Source organism: Ciconia boyciana, chromosome 5 (genome assembly GCF_034638445.1).
Source record: "Ciconia boyciana chromosome 5, ASM3463844v1, whole genome shotgun sequence".
Classification (NCBI taxonomy): domain Eukaryota; kingdom Metazoa; phylum Chordata; class Aves; order Ciconiiformes; family Ciconiidae; genus Ciconia; species Ciconia boyciana.
The window spans coordinates 83020820-83041061 of record NC_132938.1 but is presented as its reverse complement, the minus strand read 5'-3'; the positions used below and the strand labels follow the sequence as shown (position 1 = coordinate 83041061).

The 20242-nt window shown below is 47.7% G+C and overlaps 1 protein-coding gene across 6 annotated transcripts in view; it reads left to right on the top strand.

Moving 5' to 3' along the window:
- SEPTIN11 (septin 11) overlaps positions 1-20242 on the top strand; it is a 57931-nt gene that overhangs the window by 32429 nt on the left and 5260 nt on the right. For 3 of the 6 annotated variants that reach the window (XM_072863369.1, XM_072863371.1, XM_072863374.1), the window contains exons 3-10: positions 1860-2055; positions 4566-4752; positions 6997-7158; positions 9005-9101; positions 10924-11092; positions 15899-16031; positions 17116-17303; positions 19561-19609. In XM_072863369.1, the coding sequence (XP_072719470.1) occupies positions 1860-2055; positions 4566-4752; positions 6997-7158; positions 9005-9101; positions 10924-11092; positions 15899-16031; positions 17116-17303; positions 19561-19594 (1166 nt within the window). In that variant the 3' untranslated portion in view covers positions 19595-19609. Of the gene's footprint in view, positions 1-1859; positions 2056-4565; positions 4753-6996; positions 7159-9004; positions 9102-10923; positions 11093-15898; positions 16032-17115; positions 17304-19560; positions 19610-20242 lie in introns of those variants that run through there. The other 3 variants (XM_072863373.1, XM_072863375.1, XM_072863372.1) reach the window with 1 other exon arrangement.

The window sequence follows — 20242 nt, the reverse complement described above, 5'->3', positions numbered from 1 at the left end:
CAAAGTGGGGGCTTTGCATATTTTGAGAGAGTGATTTTCATGTGAGGAGAGCTGCGTACAGCCTGGAGAGATGCTTGAGGGCAATTCCAGGTGCAGTCTCCCCTCTCCCACCTGATATTTTGCATTGCTTTTCAATTATTCACTTCTATTTAAAACTGGGGGGGGGGGGTTGAGAGGTTGGGATGGGACCCCCTCACAAGCCTGACCTGCAAATGCCAGAGCTGTGTGGTGTAATCCAGGAGGTCTGTCCCAAATGGCAGCATCTCTGTGGCTGGAGCAACCTCAGAACGTTACCTCAGCCCACCCCCTGCTCACAGCACGGGTAGCAGCACTCAGTTGAGAGTGTAATTGCTAAGCAAACACTTTTGACTTAAAAATGGGATTTAGGCTAATGCTGTCATCCATGTTACTAATTGCACTGGGGATTAGTGAACCTGGAGTAGTTTTAAAAGTTGGTATTTAAGCAGAGTGGTATTCTAGGTTTTTTTAAAACTTTTATGTATTTCTCTGTCTCAAATTTTCATTGTCCAAGTTTCACTATGGGGTTTTTTGTGCTCCTTTTGAAAAAGGAATGGAAACTGAGCTGGGGAAACGAAAAGCATAAAAACATGTAGAGAATCGGATATCTCCTTGGGAATCAAACTCAGAGTTGAGAGAATTTACAACTTGCTTCTGTAAAGAAAGTCGTATCAGAACTAGCCTATGCTATTAAAAAGAGAATCAAGTATTTCTTGAGTAAGAACAGCTTCTTGCTGTCCTAAATTACAGATGTTGCTTGCAAGGTGGGGAGGTTGAGGCTTTTCATGCCACCAAGCAGGAGGGAGCCTGCATCACTGCTCAGGTCCTACCAATGTAAAAACCACTGGCAACAGCTGAAGACCGCTGGAAGCAAATGCTTTTATGGGAAAGGAATTATTATTTGTCTCTCTTGCACTGCCAGTGTAGCAAGTCCGGTAACAGGGTTCTGGCAGCAGCAGGCATTTGCTGGTTCATCATGGAAGGAGTCCTTTCTCTTCTCCAAGGAGGGGGACTTACTTGGCAATGTCTAAGTAACTGTTCTTAAAACTGCTGTGCTTTTACTTTTTTTTGTAATTCTCCCCCCCCCTCAGTTTAGTACCTTCTCTTCAGGGAGTCTCATAAGCCTCAGCCCGTCCTCTCCAATTCCTCCTTTTCCCATGGGAAATGTTAACAATAGTATTACTGGAAAAGACTGTGTGCTTCTGTGTGTGTGTGAAATAAGCCCCTTTCCTTCCCCCAAATAATGAAAAATCCCTGAGGTCACTGGTGCTTAGTATCTCTGGTGATGCCCATTTCTGTGTCCTTGCCTGTGATTGTGGTACGCCTCCCTTCAAAGCTCAGCCTACAAAGACCTGAATTTCTCTTGCCATTCCCAGGGCAGCAGCCTAGCTTTCCACCTGCAGGTGATGACTTCTAGCTCTGAAGGCATTTGGTTTATCTTGGTGTCTGTCAGGGTAGCAGCTTTCCCGTAGCAGGGGCTCACTTGGGATTCACATCCCCAGCGTGTGGTGCTTTGATGGGGTGTGTCTGCAAGGTGTGCTGCGGAGACCCAGGCGGTGTGACCTGCGGAGGAAATTACTTGGAGCCCAGCAGCATAAGCCAGAGCTGCTGTCACCTCCCAATGTCCGCAAAGGTCCCTGGTTCAGTCCTGGGCGACTGGTAAATATGGGGACTGTCTCAAAAGACATCTGTTTCTGCAGGGATTATTTTGCTCGGCCATGTGCAGGTAGCCTAATTCCGCTGCTACCCAAGTGGCATAACTCCTTAGTCTGGCAAATGTGCCTGAGAATGAGATGAGGAAAAGGGATCGGACCATACTAACATTGCCTTTGTGTGCTCAGGTGAAACTGGCATTGGCAAGTCAACGTTGATGGACACGCTGTTCAATACGAAATTTGAAAGTGAACCTGCGACGCACAACGAGCCTGGTGTGAGATTGAAAGCCAGGAGTTACGAGCTCCAGGAGAGTAATGTCCGTCTGAAGCTGACCATTGTTGACACAGTTGGATTTGGCGATCAAATTAACAAAGATGACAGGTAAATTTATTTCTGTCAGGAGAAGGAATCCTTGTGCTGAGGTGCTCTGAGATCAGAATGGCCTGGCCCTGTGTGGGGAGTAGGTCCCTCGCTGTTCCCGGGGGTGTTTCCTGATCCAGGTGTGGCAGCTGGGCATCACTTGCCCTTGACACAGGTAGATGTGACGAGAAACTGCAGTGAAAAACAAACAGATCAACTAGGCTACGGAACTGAAACTGTGTTTCTGCCCTCCTTGTCTCTGTGCAGCTTAGCTGAAGTCTCTGCTTGAGTTGAAACATGTAAATATTTGAAAGCATGAGTTCAAACTGCCATTACATTGCATCTTTTAGGGAGCTGGAACTCAGATCATAGTTCCTGTTCAGCCATCCTGCAAATGTTCAAGTCCAAGTGGGTTTTACTTTAACATTGTACTGGGTGCTGATTTTCATGTTGCATGCATGAAGTAAATATTCTGGGCAGCCTATGCAATCCCTTGTGTCCATCCATATGGACTTCTGCTGTAGTGTTAAAACTAGTCATTCTGTCACCATGGCTAATACGCTAATTAATGCAGTCCCTATGTCTTAGGGCCATACATGCCCTGGTTGCAGTAATCCCAGCTGCCTCTGGAGGGTTGTTGGCAATCCTTTTCTCTGCACCGTGCCAAGTGAGGGCACACTGGCCGGCAGCGTGTGCGCTGACCAAAAGCTATTAGGGCGCTAGGTAGATAGACAGCATAAGCTCTTTGAAAACGTGAGCTTAATGTCAAAGTTTCCACCAAGATCCCTGTTAGCATGGAGATTGAGCAGGTTCTGCTTCCTGTTCCATAAGAGAAACTCTGTAGATGTTTTTAAAAAGATTTTACAATGCTTTATTTCTGTAATGCTTCCTGGCTGCTTGACCTGACACCAAAATGGAACCGTTGCCCCCGCTTTGCAGCTCCTGCTCCTAACTAATGCTACAGAGCCAAAGCGGTGAGGGGCGCGTGCTGGCTGGAGGGAGAGCTCTGCACGTCAGACGCTGCCATATGCTCTCAGGCGAGAACAAAAGCTGCTCAGAGGGTGAGCAGGTGCTCAGAGCGGGGATGCTCGGCAGCTTGTTACTGCCGGGTCACTTTGCATTTGCTTCATTCAGCAGACCAGGAGAGTCAGCAGCATTGGTGGTAAAGCCCCTCCAACTTCTTGGGCAGTCACAGAGCAGCAGCGCTTAGGGAGGAGAGCTTTTGTCCTGCTGTGTCCCGACACATATGGCCGCAGCGGGTGGGATTTTCTCTGTGCTTGTGGTTTGAGTCCTCGCAGTCCTTTTTTACTCTGCCTTTTTTTACGGTGCTTTCTCTAATATGATCTCTTATATGATCTCCCAATGTAAGGCCTTACTGCTTTCTTTGCAATATATCTGTCTGAGGTTTCTGGGGTCTCGTGGTCAGAGGCAGAACTTCCAAAAGCAAAGAAGCGGGAGCCGCAGTCACGTTGCAAACCCACCTAGTGATATTCATGATACCCTTGGTGCCTGCAAATGAACAAGCAACGCTCAGGACTGCTTTATGGGTCTCTGGTGTCGGTGGCCCTCACGCAGCACTGGCTGTCTTTTGCTATAGCTCTTGCTTGGAAAATCAAGCAAGAGTCTGCTCTGCTTCCCCAAGGGTTTTGAGCAACTGCTCAAACAGCTGCACTGGCATCTGGAGCAAAGGGGCCAGACCAGAGCCTTGCTGGCTGCCTTGTCAGAAGGGTGTTTCCGGAGGACCCGAAAACTCCTGATGGTCTATTTCCTCCTCGCAACTGCTTTTGAGGGAGGGCATTAACACTGCTGTGAATCCAGTGCTCAGGGCAGTGGCAGTGTTGTCTTGGTGCCTTGGTCTCTGTGCCCTCCTTCGAGAGCTTCCTTGGGCTGGAGGTCCTGAGGCTGCCCTTGGTGGGGGGAGCAACAAACTGAAAAGTTCCCTTTCCAGAAGCACAATGAGTTAGATCGGGGCATGTTACACTGCACCAACTTTTTTCCTTCAACAAAATGGTCCATCCTGAACAAAAGGGTCCAACTCCTGTAGTTGTCTCCTGGGCTTTGGTCACAGGCTTCAATTCCTGAAAAGTTCTTTTGATCCCCTCGTGAATCTCCCTTCCCTCTTAAGGTCACGAACAAGCTTTTGGGAAAGCTAGGGTAGGTGGGGGTTTCATGTTTAAATTTTCTTCTATGGGATGATTCTCAGTGACATTGGCAGAGCAACAGCTCAGACTTTAATTGGAGAGACTGCAAAATACATTCTTATTTAGGGTAGCAGCCTCATGTGGTTTCCGTGCACCTCAAGTCTGGGGTTTCTTCCACTTTATCTTGCTGCTATGTCCATAATGCTCTCCCTGTGCACCAAGTGCACACACACGCTTCCTAAGGAGGGTTAGGTGGGGAGGGTCCTAAGAGCAGCGCTTGTTCCGTAATGTACAGAGCAGCCATGAAGCTTCCTGAATGTCCATCAGTGACCTGTGTTGTCCCAGCAGTGAATGCCCTGGTTTTCTCTGTGACGCGTTTTGTCTCTTCAGCTACAAGCCTATAGTAGAATATATCGATGCGCAGTTTGAAGCTTACTTGCAAGAAGAGCTGAAGATCAAACGATCCCTGTTCAATTACCACGACACCAGAATTCATGCCTGCCTATATTTCATTGCACCAACCGGACACTCGCTGAAGTCCCTAGACTTGGTCACCATGAAGAAGCTCGACAGTAAGGTACTTGGTGCTCGTGTTATGACCCTCGCATGGCCCTACTAGTGCTTTTATGATCTTGCCGCAGGCTTAGTTAAACCTGCTCAGAAAAATACTGTCTGTTTTTAGCAGCGGGGAATTGCAGAGGTGCTGTGTGAAAACTTTACCTTGGGCTAGCTACTAGAATGGGTCATTATTCATGGATTCATATGCTGCAGAGATTTATGAAGAGTTTGGGCTCCTACCCTCTTCCAGTCCCATCTCGGGTTAGGAAACTTGGCCACTTGCTCCACAGCTATGCTATAAAGCTAGCAATCTGGGAGCAGGAAACTGTATTTATGAGGATGCATTAGGAGAGCACAGTTCTTTCTGCTTTCCTGTGGGTTAACTCAGCCAAGTTCAGTGACAGGTTTGTTCACAACTGAAAGATCAGTTGGCTGTTGAAAAAGAGAGGAAAAGTGTGTTTTCCTCCTTAAATGCATAAATAAAAATGAGAGGTTGAAGTTGAACTCTGCTAGTTCTAGCACTCAAAGACATGGTTGCCATCTCTATTTCACCTTGTCCAACAGATTAATTAGGTTCTTGTACAAAGCCTGATTTGTGTGCATGAGATGAGAAGTACATCTAAAACACTTTAGGTCATCTTACTAATCAATGAAAAACAAATCAAAATGCCGTGTCTGCGTGCTCTGAATGCACCCAGCTAGACACAAACAGTGATTTGATCTTCTGTGGCAAATGCAGTGTTGTTGTAACCATAACCTGATAAACAAGAAGAATCTGAATATGTGTATATTACTCAGCATGTGCTTTTTCAGTTACCCTCATGACTAGCAAGAATGGGAACTGAGCTTGGTTTAAACCATGGTGTTTTACTAGATACTTGCAAGAAGATTTCATCCCTTTTCTTCTAGGGAAAATAACTAAGGTACAACTGTAAAACCTGAGTATTTAAACTGAGCTTTTTCTGTCCTTCTGTACATCATGATTAAGCTATTTAAATAGTCCACCTTTCACCTTTTGGCTCACTGGATCCTGATTCTGCAGATAATAAATGATGACAATGGTTCTTTATTTCCTAGAGTGGCCTATCGATCAGGTTTTATGCAATGATGGAGAAGGATCCCTGCCCTATTCAACTTAAAATAGCGTTATGGAGATTTACCCAAAGTGAGCTAATTGGCATTCATGTTCTATCTTTTGGCACAGGGGGATTTGATAACTCCAGGCCATCCTCTGAACAGAATTAAGCGACGTAATATAAGAGGATTTTCAAGTACTGTAGTTAAAATCCCTCCATATAGGTCAATATCAACATCTTCCTCACTACAATTTCTGTCTGCTGTTGCAAGGAAAAGCAAATCCTGCAAGATCAAAAGTAGAAATTGTCCATCTGGAGGGAGCAGAAAGGGAAAGGAAGCAGGATTCCTCGTCCTCATGCTTTCTTGCCCTGTGCATAGATCCGTTCAGCTACACTGAGGGTACCATGCTATCTCCCCTCAGCTCCTAGATGGTGTTGCTGTTTGCCATCCTGCTGCCAGTGTTGCAAACAGCCTGTCTAGAGAAGAGAGTCAGTAACTTCTCTTTCATTTCTCTGTTAACCCCACCATGCATGAGGTTCCTTTGGCTGCTTGTTGTAGAGCTGTGCAAGGACAAATCAACCCTAGTCCGGGGGTGTACAGCGGTGTATGGGAGCAGGGGAGGGCGTGCAGGTGGAGGACGTGTGCCTGTGGTACTGCCAGCCCCCACCCTGTGGGTAGTGTGGTTGGATATGGACCATTTGCTGTCACCTCCAGTGAGGTACCAGCAGCACTGCTGCCCACCCGGGTGTCCCCGATAACAACACCCGAGCAAACGCCTACGAGAGGCTATTGTCTGAGCGTGCCGCTCACAGTAATCCAGCCTGCTGCGGTGTGGAGGAGAAGTGTCTAGATGGTAATTTCCTTTTTTTTGGAGCAGCTTGTAGTAATCTATGACAGCATTTCCTGTCCAGCCAATTTGGATGAGGAGGGAATATGACAGGACAGGAAATAGCATGTTCCCAAATTGCATTTGACTTCTTTTTAAGGCCATCGTCGCTGCTGCCTGAAAAGCCTGTCTAAGGCAGCGGTGCTGTCAGCAGCAGCCCCAGGGAAGGTCTTCTGCTGGGGGGGGGTGGCTGGTGGCACTTACAGGGCCGTTGCTGCAGGCTGCATGCTGCTCTCTGTCCTCTCCCAGTGATGCAATGTGTGCAGTCCTGTATGTGGAGGTGCTGTCTTTGTCTCGCAGGTGAACATCATCCCCATCATTGCCAAGGCTGACACCATTGCAAAAAATGAGTTGCACAAGTTCAAGAGTAAAATCATGAGCGAGCTGGTCAGCAACGGCGTCCAGATCTACCAGTTCCCGACGGATGAAGAGACGGTGGCTGAGATAAATGCCACGATGAGTGTACGTTTTTTGGGGAGGGCTTTTGCTTGCCTTGGTTTGCGTGGGTCCATCCTTGATGGTAGGGCACGTTGTACCACGTTTCTTTCGGCTTTAAAACTGCAGTCTAAGCACAGATATCAGGCTGGCCAGAAGGCTCTTGGAGCTGGAGATACCTGTCACACGTGGGCTGCCTGGCCTGGTACGCTTCATTGTCTGACAAACGATTCTCTTCTGAGCATTTTTTCATATCCTTCCCCTATTGCAGTATTCCCATCTCGGGAAAGGAAGAGGATGGGAGGCAGGGCCCCGATGCGGTCAGGGCAAAGGGCTGGGGTTTAGGTTTCCTGTCCCAGACGACCACTTGTTGCTTAGTGGGGGGGTGATTCACTTCTGCCTTTGTTTCGCTTTCCGGTGAGAGCGGGTGTGCCATCAGTGATGTTCCAGCTCTCGGCAGGGCCAGTGGCCATCAGCGGCAAGGGCTCTGGCTTTCACCTCCTTTCCCTTTCCTCTAGCGATAGGGGTGGGATTTGAGGGCAGACAGGGCTGGGGTAGCCCAAAAGTTTTAGTGGGGTTTACAGAGGGAAACAACTATTTCCCATGGGCGTGACTCAGAGTGCAAGGGGAAGAACCTGAGCTCGGGGTTTCTGGCAGTGACGTGCATCACAGCAGTGCTGACAGGGCCCCTGGGTGGCTTTAGCAGGGCACGTAACACCCAAGGGACGTGCCAACACCCAAGGGACGTGCCAACACCCAAGGGACGTGCCAACACCCAAGGGACGTGCCAACCCCAAAGCAAGTGCACTCAAAAGCAAGTGCAAGGATGAGGTTGAGTTATCTGCGTTTTTATAGGGAAGGGAGGCATCAAAATTAAGCCATTTCCTTGCAACTTGAAGGCTTTTCTGAGTTTCCCTGCACAACTTCTTGTAGATGGGCAATTGTCATGCCCAGTGGGATATCAGACCCTCTCCAAACCTCTGTACTGCCTCCCTCTTTTCCCTGTCTGTGTCGTGTTCTCCGCAGGGAGAAGGTGGCATAGAGAAGGGACGTGGCTCTGCCAGGGTGCAGCACGTGTTTTGCCTTCCTCTGGTGCAGCCCGGCTGTTGGGAAACTCCGTTGCCAGTTAATCACATCTCCTCTGCCACTTGGCTTCTTCCCCTCCCACCCAGCCTGTGACCACGGCTTGGCCGACATGGCACCCTCTCCCAGAGCTTGCGCCTAGCCCTTTTGGATGCTGTTAAGGCAGGGAGAGCACCGTGGGGTGGGGGTGGGCTGGCAGCAGAGGCCGGCTCCCTCCTGGCAGCAGCCACGCTTCTGGGAGCAGATCCCAGATTGCTGCCACCACACCCACGGAGAGGCTGGGACGTAGCAGAGCTCCATGACTCACACGTGTCGGCCCAGGGCTGGGTCCACTCTGCTCTTCCCCTTGCTCACAGCTTTGCCCTTTTTAAGAGGAAGCATTAGCAGTTATTTCTAGCAGCAGAAAGCCCCTGAATTTTTAGCCTACCTTCCTTGTGAGGATGTACTTTATTTTCTTTTTTGATTGTTTAACAGTTATTTTTTCTCAGTGTTCAAATTCAGTTCCAGTTCGTAAGACTACTTCTGTGTTTAAGATAGTCATGCTTTGTAATTACAGGAAAAATAAGTACATCTCTTGTATTTTTAGGACTTCAGAACTTTGGACTTAAAGTCTGAGCAGGTTTCTAATCAGATTGTTGTGTTGCTCTTTCCAAAATGCCAGATGAATTGCAGAGTCATTTAAGCAACTTAAATCTAGCACAGCTGCCACAGTAAACAGCTTTCTTCAGAAACAATCCCTGGCAAGGCAACAAAGGAAATCCCTAACCTCATTGTCCTTTTTCTTTTGTAGGTCCACCTTCCTTTTGCTGTAGTTGGCAGCACTGAAGAAGTGAAGATCGGCAATAAGATGGCAAAAGCCAGGCAGTACCCCTGGGGGGTTGTGCAGGGTACGTTACCGAAAGCACAAATAAGACCTTGTCATCCTGTCTCGTTCTGATGAAAGATGCATTCATCTCTGGATGGTCCTTATCAAAACCTGTCTTGAGAAAGCAAGATCACAGCTCTAAGACTTCTCCTTAAAACCAGGGCTTTGTAACCTAGATCTAGACATGGAGGGCGTTTGGCGGCGGGGTGGTGACATCAACCTAGCCGTTGGCTTTGGGAGAGAGCAGGGTAACATTACTAGGAGATGTTAAATAACTAGCCTGAAAAATGAAAACTTGCCATTTTCTGTTCCTCAAGCTTTTCTGCCAGCAAAAAAGCGTGAGCAACGGGGAAGGCTTGGGCAGCTGAGTGGTTCAGTTTGGACCTTGCACACAAGCCTGAACGCAAACGTGTAGCTGGGGGATTTTCCAGGGAGGTCAGCAGGTGCTCTGCCCTCTCAGCTTGAAGTGGGAGCAGAACTAATTCAGCACTGACTGCTCGGTATGTCTTGTCCTGGTATCCTAAACTGTGGACGTGCAGCTTAAGTATGCAATCCGCCGTAAAGTCAGCCAAAAGCTCCTTTCTGTTGGAGAGCACAGTTTGTTTAGGGCTGCATTTGCAACCCAGGCTGTACTGAAGCTGCCAAAGATAGGGCTGGTCCTTGTTTTCCCCACCAGTGCTGAGAAGTACAGGGTTGAGACGGTGGTGGTCTGCTTGTGGCTTCAGCTGTGTATGCAGTTGGAGAATGGCCCAGCAAGCTGCAGGGACACATTCGCAGGGCAATTCCACAAAACTCACCGAGTGTTTCTCAATAATACAAGCTGACCCTGAAGCAGCTTCAGACTTACTGTCTTCAGCTGTGTACACCGGAGGATAATACTGGGAATAACTCATAATTAGGAAAGAAGTTGGTATGTTTGGGAAGTTTTGTACTTGACACGTATCCTGCTGGGTTCTTGCTGTTCCCAGGAAACCAGGACCAGATAGTCAAAGAGATTGAGTTGGGTACCAGAGAGACTTTGAAGGTCTGACCCTGAACTGCCCCTTTGCAGAGACAGCTGGTCGGTCCAAAGGGGAGCAGCTGGAGTGCTTCGCTGTGTCCCCGGAGGCACGCTGCAGAGTTGTCTGTTAGCAGCAGAGATGCCTGCTGCTTGCCGTTGCATCCTAAAGAGAGAACTTCACTCCTTGTCTTTAAGCTTACCCAAACTGTTTGCCCACGCTGAAGCATGCAGCCCTCTGGCCGCAGGCCCTTCGCAGGCTGAGCAGCTTGCTCACCCAGGGGCTGACGGTGGCACACCAGACCCTGCTCTGAGTAGTTGTTGTGGGGAACCATGTTATACTCTGTGTGCTGCCTCTGTTCAGTGCCAGGAGCAGGGCTTTAGGGCTCCTTTGTTAGGCTAGCCAGCATGGAAAAGGTACAGCATCTCTGGTGGGGTGTTCTCATGACCTTTCCTTTCACCACTGCTGCAAACTGAGACTTTGTTGCTCACCTGGGCCCCTCTTGGTGACTTGGATTTGGAGTGGATTTGAGTGGGAAGTGAAATCCTGTGTGCAAATGGATCATCACCTTGCTGCTGCAGAAATGCATGGGGAGACAGGAGTTCTGTGACAGATGGGCAACACAGAGATCTTGCAAATCCAGTGAAAGGCTTTGAACTGGTGCCCGTGTGTTGGCGTGGGATGCTTTCACCCCCAGTTCAGCAAGGCATTTTGGTGCAGGCTGACTTGGAGTTCTGTTTGTGCCTGAAGAACTCTCAGGCTGGCTAAACTGAGGCCTGGGTCCAGGGAAAGGGGGGACCTGGCTTCTGGATTTAATGTTCTCTCTGTGGATGGTCTTTTTTGCAGTTGAAAATGAAAACCACTGTGACTTTGTGAAGCTGCGGGAGATGCTGATCCGAGTGAACATGGAGGACTTGAGAGAGCAGACACACACCCGACACTACGAGCTGTACAGGCGCTGCAAACTTGAAGAGATGGGATTCAAGGACACAGATCCGGACAGCAAGCCTTTCAGGTAGGAAAGTGTAACTCAGGCCTTGTACAACCAGAGAAATTGGAGGTTTTGGGGTTGTCAGTGTTTCAAGAACCAGGGAGGGAATAGCCATGGTCACTTAGAGCAGCTGAGATCTCAAGTGTGGCTGGGGAGGAGAACCTTGTGCAGTGGAATCTTGCCCTCAGGGCCTAGGATTTGTACAGGAGAAGCACAGGAAAAGCTCGGGTGGCTGGGAAAGCCAATTCTCGCCTTAACATTTTGAAAATATCTGCGACCCTGCAGCAGGGCTGTACAGGCTTTCTAGAGCCTGCAAAATGTCACTAGGGTGCTTGAAGGTGATGTGTTTTGAGGCCAGAATATGACCTATTTCAGACCAACCTGGAAAGTTTAGGAGGAAGAAGCGCATGTCTGCAGATCTGTGTACGCCCTGTTGCTGAAGTTACCAGTTTTCTTTGCACCCTTCTCTGAGCATCCCTTGCTCTGCTGTGTCAGATATAAGCTGCTGGCCCTCTCTCCCAAGTGGCGTGCCTTTCAGTCTATCTCCTACCTGTTATCTGTCAGCCAGTACTAAAAAGCGTTAAAAGGATTGATTTCTAGATGCTCCTTCTGCCACTCGCTGTGGAGAGCAGTTCCTCACTGGACTCTTCAAACCGATTTGGCTGTCCACGTTTGAAACTGTCCATCGCGCTACGTGGCCGAGAGGCTGCTGTAACGCAGAGCCTGCCGTGAGGATCGCTACCGTTTCCTGGTTTCTTTGTGTCCTCAGCATCATGAAAGGGGGCATGTTTTTGTAGGATGCGGAGAGGGTTGGTGGAAAAAAGCAATCAGGGCTTGTAGACATGTCTGATTGGGAACAGTTAACATCAGGTAACTGTTCACATTGTTGACTTGTCATTTTTTTCAAGCTGGAGGAATCTCATTTTGGGGTTGGGAAGCTGATTTTTTTTTTTTTCCCCCTCCTCCCTCCACCCTTGCTCTTGCTTTCCTGAAACCCGTGAACTGTCCAGTCATAAGTGAAGCTTATGCTCATCTTCCTACTGGCAGTACTATGACCTTCGTGGAGACTTGACTGAATCTGTTGAATAGCAAGTTTGTTCATCACTTCAGAAATTTCTCCTGACACTTTTTGCCCTTGGAGGAGGGCAGGTTTTGAGATGGTCAGGTGAGAGATCAGTGCCCCTTTCCTCCACTGCAGACTCAACTGTGTTTTGCAGCCAGCTTGCTCTGCTGCAAGTCAGGGCCACATACGATTGTTGGGCTTGAAAAGTGCGGCTGTGTCCATGCTGAGATGGAGGTGACTCATGCATTGAGGTATAACTGGTTACCGAAGGGGAGATCCTGGGATAAATATTCTTGTTGACCCTCCTAGAGCTTTTCACGGCTGGTCCAAGGTGCGCTGTGGTCTGATGCTTGCGGTTTGGCTTTTTACTAAATGCAGAGTTTATGCTCTCTGACAGCTTTATTGGTCTAAAGCCGAAGTCATTAGCCAGGGACAACAGCTGTGTGGGAATTTAGGAGGGAGTGTTTGTTTTCTCCTTTCATTTCCTGTTTCCCATTCCTCCCCAACTTTTCTCCAATAATTGCACCCGCTGCCTTAGCAGCATCCCACGCTCCCCTCTGCCCCAGGGGAAGGTAGTCAGAATTAAATGTGCATCAGTGTGGGTTTACCTCCATAACACACGTGCATGTCAGGAATTGGTGTGCCAGTCCCCGAGACGGCAGCCACGCAGCTGGCTTGCGCAGGTAACCACGGACATGGGTCATCTCTGATCCTCAACAGGGGAAAGCCAGGTGGGCTCCAGAGCAGAAGGCAGAGTGGGGACCTTGTGCTCGTGTGTCTGGAAAACAGCACTCTGTGGTGAGCCGAGCAGAGTCTGCGCTACGACACGGAGTTTGCATCAGCTCAGGGTTTTATGTGTGATTCGCTGAGTTTATGCAGCTGCATTTCTTTTGCAGTGCAGAAACTCTGCTGGAATCAGTGGAGCCCAGTTCTGGTATTAAGCCCAAGTGTGAAGCTTTATTGGATTTCCTTTCTGGAGAGCAATGGCTTAAGATGGGCTCAGCCCTTCCCTTTGAGGAATCTGAGGAATTTCCATTGCTTCCTGTACACGAGGCCTCTTTTGACCAAGCTATAAGTAGAAAGGAAATTAAATGTACCGAATTTCTCTATTTGGTATGTGCTAGTTGAGAACAGTTCTCTCTGGGTGCCGCCTCCTTCCAATAAACAAACAAAACCCATGATCCCAAGCTGTTTGGCTGAGGCTGTTGTATATCTGAAATGAGGAAAACAGTAGGTTTGCTTCTTTCTGTTCTTCCTTCTGAGACCAGGGATCAAAAGCATGCCTTTCCCTGGGTCTGGGCCCCGGGAGCCACAGGGACCGCTGGTCTTCAGCCAGGAGCAGGGAGCCTTTTGTAAATCTTGGGGTGTGCAGGACAAAAAACCCCAGCAAACCATGGGTGCTGTGTAGGCGCTTGTGCAAGGTGTGGAAAAGGGAGGCTGGCGACGGTTGTGAGACCCACCTTGCTGGCAGAACCCCTACCGCTTGTCCAAGCTGCAGGAGATGAGGAGGGAGCACTGGTGCCCCCGTAGGCATCTGCTCCGTGAAATGGGGTCCTCTGTTGCACAGAGACCCTTCTGCTGTCCTGCCTCTGTTGTGGACTGGTTTCTCTGCTGCTCTGGTTAATTTTATCAAAATACTTTTTTAAAAAGAATATTATTTGCAAGGGCATAATTCCTTGTGTGGGTCTGTTGAGGAATGAAGTTACTCTTGTAATCTAGGTTCATATGTTTGTATACTTAAAAAGCAAATTCCCTTGTCATCTTTGTCTGTGAGAAGCTGCAGGGATCCCAGTTGGTTTGGACTGTTATTCCTTAGGGCTGTAAGTGGTTTTTTTTCTTATGCAGCCTGGAGTTGCTGGGCCAGTTTCTCTGAGAACTTTGCTTCTCTGGACGTTGGAGCCACTTCAGTAGAGAATTAAGCTTGCTGGCTTTAGGTTAGTAGTAAGTTTTTAAGCTTGAAGCTGGGATTAGCATTGAACCTGTGACAATTTAACAGCAAGCCCCTGCCACCCTCGCTCCTCCCAGCCTTTTCCTGCTTGCCCATCACCCAGCATTGTGGTTTTGGAAATGAGCTTTGCAAGAAATTGTTTGCTATACAGATACGATTAGCAGTGTGCAGAGTCTTCTGTTTCGGTCTGTAAGGTTCTGCTGCTCCCTAGTATAGTGTGTCACTAATTGCAGATTCAATTTTTGCTCACTGAGCAGTGAAGGCTAATCTGCCCTCAGGGTTTTCCTAGGCTCTAGCCAGACCCTTCAGAAGGGTTTATGAATTTAAGTTTGTGTCTGCAGTCAAGAGGATTAAATCCAAGCCTGAATTTTAGGGAGGTTTTGATTCGAGTCTCCTGATTTCTTTCTGCTTTGAGATGTTCAGTTCTTGATTTAGTTAAGAATCCAAAGATGCCTCTTGCCTTGTTCTCCCATTAAAAAATTTTTGTCATTTTTAGAATCAGCATTTTTGCTTCCATGTGTGGGAAGCTGGTGTGGTCAGCTGGAATAGTGTGATTCCTCCAGGGTGGCCAGTGCTGTGCAAGAGCAGCTCTGGGCATCCTGTCTGTGGAGTATTTTAGGAGGCAACTGAGGGGCCCATCAATTAGCAATGTTAAACCCAAGTCTCGGGTTTATCTGTCAAGTTTTGTTTCCCAGCTCAACCCCCCCCCCCCCCCCCCCCGCGAAAAAAAAAAATCAACCTAAAAAAGCCCCTGACAAAATCAGGCAACAAAAAAGCCACCAAAACCCCCACCACATGCCAGGAAAAGGAAAAGCAAAAGCTTGGCTTTAACAGATTGAAGATGTTCCACTAGCCCAGTGGTCAATGGGTTCCTTAGGCACATGGATGCAACGTATCTGTGTGATATCAGTGGAGTTTCCATTTAAAAAGTGCATTTTCAGAAAAGCATCTTGGGGGAAATAGTTATCATTCCCACACTATCATTATGGCTGAAATATCCAAATCCATTTAAGGAATAAAATGAAGAGGAATTTGGCGTCCAGAGTTCCTAAGAGGCTCTGAAAATCTCAGAGGTACGTGAACAACATATTTTGTGTCCCAAATTTTTGCTGCGGTATCTCAGTGCTGGGGAAATAAAGGAATGCGAAGAAGTAGAGGGGGAATAAAGGAATGAAGGAATCCAGTAACGTGGTTATTTGGAGGAGGAACGCTGCTGCTCATTTGCAAAGGCTTAGCCTCCCTTGACAGCTGAAGGAGAAAGAGAAATCTCCCAAGGTGGCTTTACCTAAATAAAGCCCCTGATCGGAGTCCATTAGCAATGAGTAGTGAAAATTGGTTTTGTTCTCTGTGTCAGTGTCATGCTTAATGAACTACGTAAAGCCAGATTTCACCCTCTGATGTGCCCATGTCTGTTCCACAAAGTTTGCACTTCAAATCAAGAGATTCAGGACAAAGAGCGGGAGGAGTGAGAAGGTGCAACTCCAACAGATCACAAGCCACGTGAGCTTCAGGGATTGCTGTAGATGCTTACGTAGTGGCTGTTTCGAGGACAGTTGTCCTGCCTGCTAAGTGATTTACAGGATCCTGAATAGTGTGCTTGTGTTTTCCTCACCAATTTGTCTCCCACTGCTGCCACCTAGCAAGCTAGGACTGGTTTTGGTGGAGGTGTTCATGCCTCTGTTGTAGTCGGGGACCTCTGACGAGGTTTTGTGACAAGATAATGTGGTAAGATCACCAAAGGCTGGAAACTCATGACGGCTGGAAACTCATGACTGCTGGAAACACAGCTCTGACTGACTTTTTTCTGTGTTTTTAACAGTCTCCAAGAGACTTACGAAGCAAAGAGGAACGAATTCCTGGGCGAACTCCAGAAGAAGGAGGATGAAATGAGGCAGATGTTTGTCATGCGAGTGAAGGAGAAGGAAGCAGAGTTGAAGGAAGCAGAGAAAGATGTGAGTATATTGTAATTCAGGGGACTACACGTGAGGGTTTCGGTTGGGGCGTTTCCAAGAGAGCCCGGACGACGTGAGCATCCAGATTCCAACATCAAGCCTGCAAAGGTGCTAGCTGTACATAACCAGTCTCTAGAAGCAGATATGAACTCAGTTCCCAGTCCTGCCATGGACTTGTGGTGTGACCCCATCACGCAAGTCCTCTGCCACTTTTCTGTGCCTGTAAAATGGAGCAGAAGTATTCCCTGGTTTTGGGCAGCTCGAGGAGGATATATACCATGGAGCGAGCAGGAAAGCGCTCCAGCGTGACAGTAACAGCAGCTGCAGCTACATACTCCACAGAAATGCCAGCCTTCCTGTGCTGTGGGAGTCCTCTCTGCTCTCTCACCTCCTCAGTCCCACCCAAAGGAGAGAATATGTTTGCTACTCAAAGTAATGTTGATTTGCAGTGGATCTTCGGCTATGGTACAGCCAGCGCTGCCCTTTAGCAGTCACACCTTTCTGGACACTTTCAGTAGGTAGATAAGGACTTCCCAGAGGATGTTAAGTCCCACTCAGCATAGCTGCAGAGGGACGTGACAGAGCTCTTTGAGAGCTGCCCTGTCGTGATTTGCTCGGGGTGTGTGTAGGTCAGCAGTGATTACTGTGGGACAGAGAAAAAACATAGATGTCCTGCTAGGGGAGGGAGCTGTTTCCTGGGCCTCACGGAGGAGTGTGTACTTCTACAGAGGTACAGAGAAGAGCCCCAGAGAAGAGTATCACCCTGAATGGCCACGTTTTCTTGCTTTGCACAACTGTGAGAGAGTCCACTAGGTACAAAGCCATGAGGGATGGAACATGGGGGTTTGGAAGTGTCTAGAGACCTGTCGTATTCCTATAGCAACTTAAATTCCCACCATCTGTGCGTATGTGTTAATTGCAGGGCTTTTCTCACACAGTCAGGTGTGCCTGGGAGAGGCCAATGAGTTGTTATTAATGCAGTGAGGCCTCAGTGCCAGCGGAACTGCTTCAGGCATCATTACCAGTAATTGGCGGGAAACATTCTTCTCTTCCCGTCCAATTCTCATTGTCTCTGTCCTGGCAGCTTCACGAAAAGTTTGACCATCTAAAGAGGACTCACCAAGAAGAGAAGAAAAAAGTGGAAGACAAAAAGAAGGAACTTGAGGAAGAGCTGAACAACTTTCAAAAGAAGAAGGCAGCAGCTCAGCTATTACAGTCACAGGCTCAGCAGGCAGGTTCTCAACAAACCAAGAAAGACAAGGACAAGAAAAAGTAAGCGGATGTCACCCACGTCCTTTGTAGGGTTTATTATAGTTTGGGAGGTTGTTTTTTCTTTCTTGCTGCATGTCTGTATTTGCTTTTCCCCATTACCAGACTGGAAACTGGGCTTTTATCAGCCTGATCAAATAAAATATTTTTTTCTAAAGGGCGGGCCAGGGACATGATCTTAATTTTCCTCTAGAAGAGTACCTTCAAATTTTATGTCTAAGTCTGACTGGTATGGGACAGCAATCGGATGGTGGAGGTTTGACTTGTGACCTGTCCAGCATCTTCTGGAACAGCTCTGTGATGTTCTGGACTCAGATTTATCTGCCTGAGCCAAAATTAAGGGGGTCTCTACCCGTCCTTTCTTTCACCCAAGAGTAGTCTCCAGTTCCCATTCTTTAAGGTTATAGTTGTAAGTAGAAGTAGATTAGAAACCAAAACCACCATGTTATTTTTACATGGGAAATGCTAGTGCCAAAAGTGAGTAGTTGGAAGCTTGCTTTAAAGACAAGAAGTTTTGGTTTTGATTTTTTAAAAACAAACTACTATGGTACCATAATTGCAGGTAGATGGCATTTGTGGTTGTATTGAGTTGACATAACAAGCTAAGAAACCCATACCTTTTAGTAAAGATAATGGCGCTGTTTTCTACTATTTTATATTCGTACGCTAGGTGAATAATCCTGTACCCTCCAGTACTCCGAGATTCCAGCAACTTAGTAGGCACCAAGCGTATCTGTGGACAGAGTCTGTCCCATGGTCAGTATTTGGAGGCGGGATTTTCAGGCGTGCTCAGTTTGGACCTAACTCTGATTCCGTTGAAACTGGAGGAACGTTGCCATTGACTTGGGCTCAGAGTTAAGTCACTGCAGAGCTCCGCTGAAAACCTTGAGCTCTAGATTGATCCAAATTGATGTAACCTCCTTCTTGCAGTGTTTAGCTTGCTATTAGTGCAAGAGAACCCTTATTTATTACATGATACTGGCTACTTCACTGGGCTTTAAAAACCAGAACACAAGGTCCGCTTAGATGCGATATGTACGCTGAAGCCAGACAAACCTTGCAGAGGTGAAGTAGACTGCGCATGGCTTGTTTGTATAGCGCAGCAAGACAGGTGACTGTAACAGAGGCTGTTTTCAGGCCTCCTGTCATAGTTCCCATTTGTTTTTTCCGTACCTAGTCAGGGGATACTCATGCAAGTCCTTTCTGGGTCATCTATGGTAACGGCGCTAGTTGATAACTGCAATCGGGAAAGCCGTGAAGAGGGTAATGCAGCAAATCTCACTGGAAAAGGCTTCTTCAACCCACACGCAAAAATGACAGTTCCACGCTTCTCTTAATAGCTGATAGTGAAGGGGTGCTTTCCTTAATAGACTCTGGCAGAGTAACCTACTCTATTAGCACTAAGCTGTCACTGTTGGAAGAACAAAGATGCTAGCAGGGATGTAGCATAGACACTTTTGTCTCCCGTGCTAACCTGGGAACTTAAGCCAGGTCTGAGCTGTCTCACAGCGTGAGCCTATGAGATTCTCCTGTATTGCACATATACTAGTATATTCTTATACTTTGGGAAGTTATGCTGGCGCTCACTGCATGTCCCCTGTCTCTACTGCTGGTTCGATGCCCGTGGTTTGTTGCTTCTGCCCCTGGCTTCCCCGGGGAAGGTGGGGAGGGCCTAGGGCTAGTTCCTCAGCTGATGTAAATTGATGTAGCTCCTATGGAGCTGTGCTGCTTCACGCTAACTGAGAACCTGGCCTTCGGCACCCGCTGAAATACCTGGAGCGCTTGTGTGCTGCATGCTCTGCTTGGGTAAAGAAATCATTACAGACGGATCAGTGTCGTGCTGAACTGTAGAAACATTAAGTGTCGGCAGCTAATGTCCAAGCATGCTGAAATACCGTTCTGCGACGATGCCTGTAAATAGGATAGGCTGAAACACCGGTCTTCTCTCACGTGAGATTTCAGACACGGTGACCTGTTTCCCAAAAAATAGAAAATTTTGAAGCCCCTTTTTCTTATCTCTTAAATGGAGTTAGTAGCTTAATATTTTTAAGAACTCTGCAGTCAGTTTTTTCACCTCTTAGATACGAGACCAGTGCAGTATATAATGGTCTGGGGAGTTTTGTAACTTTTGGTAGTCAGTGTTAGCTACTATTTGCTTCTGTGAAGTTGGCTGGCACATGCACAATGTTGTGGGTGTGATACATGGATGTTTCTAGCGACCATGACAAACACAGTTTCTGCTTTGCTGATGCATTCACAGAAATCCAGTCATGAGGAACATGCACGTGTTTTAGTGTGTCCTTTGAGTGTCGCTCCACACCAGGTGCTGTAACTGCTTCAATTCTTCTTTGGTGTCTGAATTACTAATGGAGGCTTTAAAGGGACATGCTGATGCTTCTGGCTTGCAGCACACTTTTGGTTTTTCTAAAGGCTTTAAGTTCCTCCTTGCGCTCTAATGAAAAGCTGCAGTTTATTTAGGTAAGGCTTTCAACCTTTTTCTGTGCTGACACGGACTGCGGTGGTTCTTGTGCACTTGCCAGAGGAAATCCTTGCCATGCGCGATCCTTGTAGCCTCCCCAGAAAGTAATTCATGGGAATGCTGCTTTCTCAAGGTGGGATCAGATTTCCCCAACTTGGATGACGGAGACTTCCCGCTGTGCTGCGCAAGCTGGAGGGAAGGCTCAGGGTGAAGTCTGGTGCTGGCCTAACTCCATGAGGGAGAACTTGGCCCTCTTGATTTCCAGACTATTCCTATAGGAACAACTTGTCTTTTTATACCTTTTTTCATAATGCATTTCTCAGATTCCCGTAGCTTATGCATTTTTCATCTAAAATTGTTGCAGCTCTGGCCTGATGACAGAAGTGCGCTGTTTTCAGGACAGCACATCTGTGTACCTCAGACACTTGTGTGACTGTAGTATAGACACGTACTCAAGTACTTT